The sequence below is a fragment of the Bradysia coprophila genome (genome assembly GCF_014529535.1).
Source record: "Bradysia coprophila strain Holo2 chromosome X unlocalized genomic scaffold, BU_Bcop_v1 contig_26, whole genome shotgun sequence".
Taxonomy (NCBI): Eukaryota; Metazoa; Arthropoda; class Insecta; order Diptera; family Sciaridae; genus Bradysia; species Bradysia coprophila.
This window is the reverse complement of record NW_023503313.1, coordinates 4,080,146-4,083,400: the sequence shown is the minus strand read 5'-3', so window position 1 is coordinate 4,083,400 and position 3,255 is coordinate 4,080,146. Positions and strand designations below refer to the sequence as shown.

Here is a 3,255-nt window from a genome sequence, read left to right as displayed (position 1 = left end):
TTGAATGAAAACGAACAACATCGAACAATAAATATTTTAAAGGGATTTGAAGCTCCTCCCTTACACCGATATACAATAGATCTGTGCAGAACCAATAGCGTTTATCTATGTACATTTTACTAGGGGGAAAAAATGAATGAGCCTTGCCAGCATGGTAAAAAGGACAACAACAAAATATGTGACTTATGGGGTGTACTTTGATATATAGAACGGAAAATTGTTGTAACCATTTCAAAACGAAAAAGGTTCTCGAACCGAGCATTACATTCCTCTTCAGTTGTAGTTTTTTTTAGCTTTTTTGGTTTTATTTTCTTTTTGTTTTTGAGTTCGATTTTCTCAAGTGATTTCTGTTTTGCCAACATGAGATCACCAATTCGTGAATCGGAATTCGATAGATTTAATCATTTAAGGATTCCACCGTCATCGAGTAAGTGTTGAAAATTAAATATTGAAAAAAACAAACAATAATTTTGCGGACGATTCGTTAAATTGAATTGAATGTGAGTGAAAAACGAAACTCGAAACTAAATCAACTTTTCAATTGTTTCAGGTCGAATTCTATACGATGTCCCGTGTAAAGTATGCCGTGACCACAGCAGCGGAAAACATTACGGAATATTCGCCTGTGATGGATGTGCCGGATTTTTCAAAAGATCGATCAGACGCGATCGAAACTATGTGTGCAAATCAAAGTCGGAAGGGAATTGTGTCGTCGACAAAACACACCGCAATCAGTGCAGAGCATGCCGACTGAAAAAGTGCTTCGATGTGGGCATGAACAAAGATGCGGTACAGAATGAAAGAGGTCCCCGTAATTCAACACTTCGACGACAAATGGCCATGTACAAGGAATCGATAATCAACACAAACACGCCGATAAGACATGAAATGATGTTGCATGGAATACCGTACAGACCTCAATTGTTGCCACCCATGGTATTGGATTTATCGGTTCATCGACAAGCTCCGATAATTCCGCATTTACCTTACATGCCACGGCTCCTCACACATCCAATTCCACCACCGCCGCCACCACTAATTGCCATGGAATCTGTTTACGAAGCGGCCGCACAAATTTTCCTCGACAACGTACGATGGATTAAAGATCGACTCACCACGCGTAAGCCAGACCTGCCAATCAGCGATCAACTCATTATTTTAGAGGATTCGTGGAAGGATTTCTTCATCATCGGTGCGGCGCAAGAGAATTTTAATTTTAATCAGTTAATTTGTTTCGAAACATTGAACAATGTGGAACGACCGGAAAAAGTGCTATCTATACATAAGGAAGTGCAAGAATTCCAAATCATATTGAACAAGCTTGCATCGCAAAATGTCGATCGCACCGAATATACATATTTACGTGAAATAATTCTGTTCACAACGGATAATTTGGATTGTTTTGACGGTATTCGATCGAACAGTACTGGTGGTAGTCCGTGCTCAACAAGTGATTCGAAACATTTACGAGAAATTAATAGTATCAAAGTGTTGTATGATGCCGCGAAAAGTAATTTGAAAAATTATACGAGTACAACGCCCGGACGCTTTGAAAGTTTAGTGGAAAAATTGTTGCCACTTTTCGCAAACGTTACCAACTACACCATTGAAGAACTGTTTTTCCGACGGACCATCCGTGACGGTACAATTATCGGTACATTGTTGAATGTGTATAGAACGTATAACTGAACTGCTGTAAATGAAATTCTACTTTAGTTTTGTGTTATTACATTACATACTGCTAGTAAAGGTATCAGTGATACTAATAAATCGAGTCGAGCTGAGATAAGCGAAAAAGGAACAATTTCAGTTTGTATAGTGCTCTATCCACTAATCTTAACCAGTGATATTTAATTGCGAGTTATTTCATGTTTATGCGCGCTCGTCCGTTGGAGATAGAAGTGGAACGCAGTCACAAAGTCAATAGATTCTGGTTTGAGACCGCAATTACAATGTCGCAGGTGATATAATTGACTTTTTCGCGGTTCACTTCTATCTCTAATTGGTGAACCGAGTGCGAGAGAACAGAACAGAATATCGAATATCACTGGTCGAATGGTGGTGTCATACCGAAAAGTGCATTTAGAAGTAGCCCGCTAAAGTGGTAAAACGAATAAATTGTAGACAAAATACTTATCGATAGCAAGTTTTTAAAATTGTTTGATAACAATTTTTTGTATTTAATATTTTATTTTAATACTCAACGAATTTCAAAATTTTATGTACAAAATAAGGAAAATCAATGAAAATAAATATTTTTTATAATAAGAAATTTTACATTTTCTTCTTTATCACCAACAACAAGACAAGCAGCTCACTTCCAAAGGATATTCCTGTATTTTGAGTCTATTGTTGGAGTTTCACCTATTCCTGATAAAATCTTTTCACCGTCGACTAAACCTCTAGGGACTAATTTTGATAATTTTGTTTTCTTGAATTTTAGAAATGTTTTGGAGAAAATAAAGAAATTTTTGGAAAATTTTAGGAAACGTATCATTAAGTCAGAAAAAGGATAAGCGCAGCCTCTTGACTGGGATAGAATGCATGTGACGACACTTTATGTATGAAAGAGTTTCTCTCAATTTCTCTCATATATTTTTTACATGTCGGTTTCAATTTTACGTGTATTTCTATCAAGTCGTTTGAATAGAAACCAAAGTGCCATTCAAAATGTCTGATTCAAATCTATTACCTCGCATGCTTTAACTTTAATATAAATCACATATATAGACGTCACACTGTAAGTGTATGGCGTTATAAGTCATTAAATCTGTTACTTCGCTTGCTTCAAGTTTAGCTTAATACTGAACAGAAACTCTGCTACCTTATTTGGTTTAAAAATCATTTTTCTATTTTAGACCAAATTAAGAGTAGGTCATTGGTTAGTATTGTCAATGCTGTTGATAACAAATGATTAGCCGTTAATGAAATGACATTTCGTGGTGTAATAGCCAACTAATAATAGTAATAGCAAACTTCTCACAAAATGAGTTTAAATTTTGTCGCACAATAGCTTATTTTAAAGCTACGTTGATAGGGAACCAATAAATAAAAAGATTTTGAGAAAAATTTTAAATGCGGTGGAGTGATGAGATAGCCATTTTCGACATACATGGAAAAGTGATCCCTAAACAATTAATAAATCATGTTTTTCATTATGAATATAGATCCGTGTCAAATAACTGTTCTTCTCTCAAAATAGTGTCAAATGAGTTGTCAATTTCACAAAGCTAACCTCAAACAATGACAGCTCCA

General features: G+C 35.6%; 1 protein-coding gene across 1 annotated transcript; it reads left to right on the top strand.

Moving 5' to 3' along the window:
- Nucleotides 1–223: 223 nt before the first annotated feature.
- On the top strand, nucleotides 224–2,210 carry LOC119069323 (protein tailless). Its single transcript, XM_037173380.1, has 2 exons — nucleotides 224–427; nucleotides 551–2,210. Exons 1-2 carry the CDS (start codon nucleotides 361–363, stop codon nucleotides 1,687–1,689), a joined length of 1,206 nt encoding a protein of 401 aa, XP_037029275.1. The 5' UTR covers nucleotides 224–360; the 3' UTR covers nucleotides 1,690–2,210.
- The last annotated feature ends 1,045 nt before the right edge of the window (nucleotides 2,211–3,255 follow it).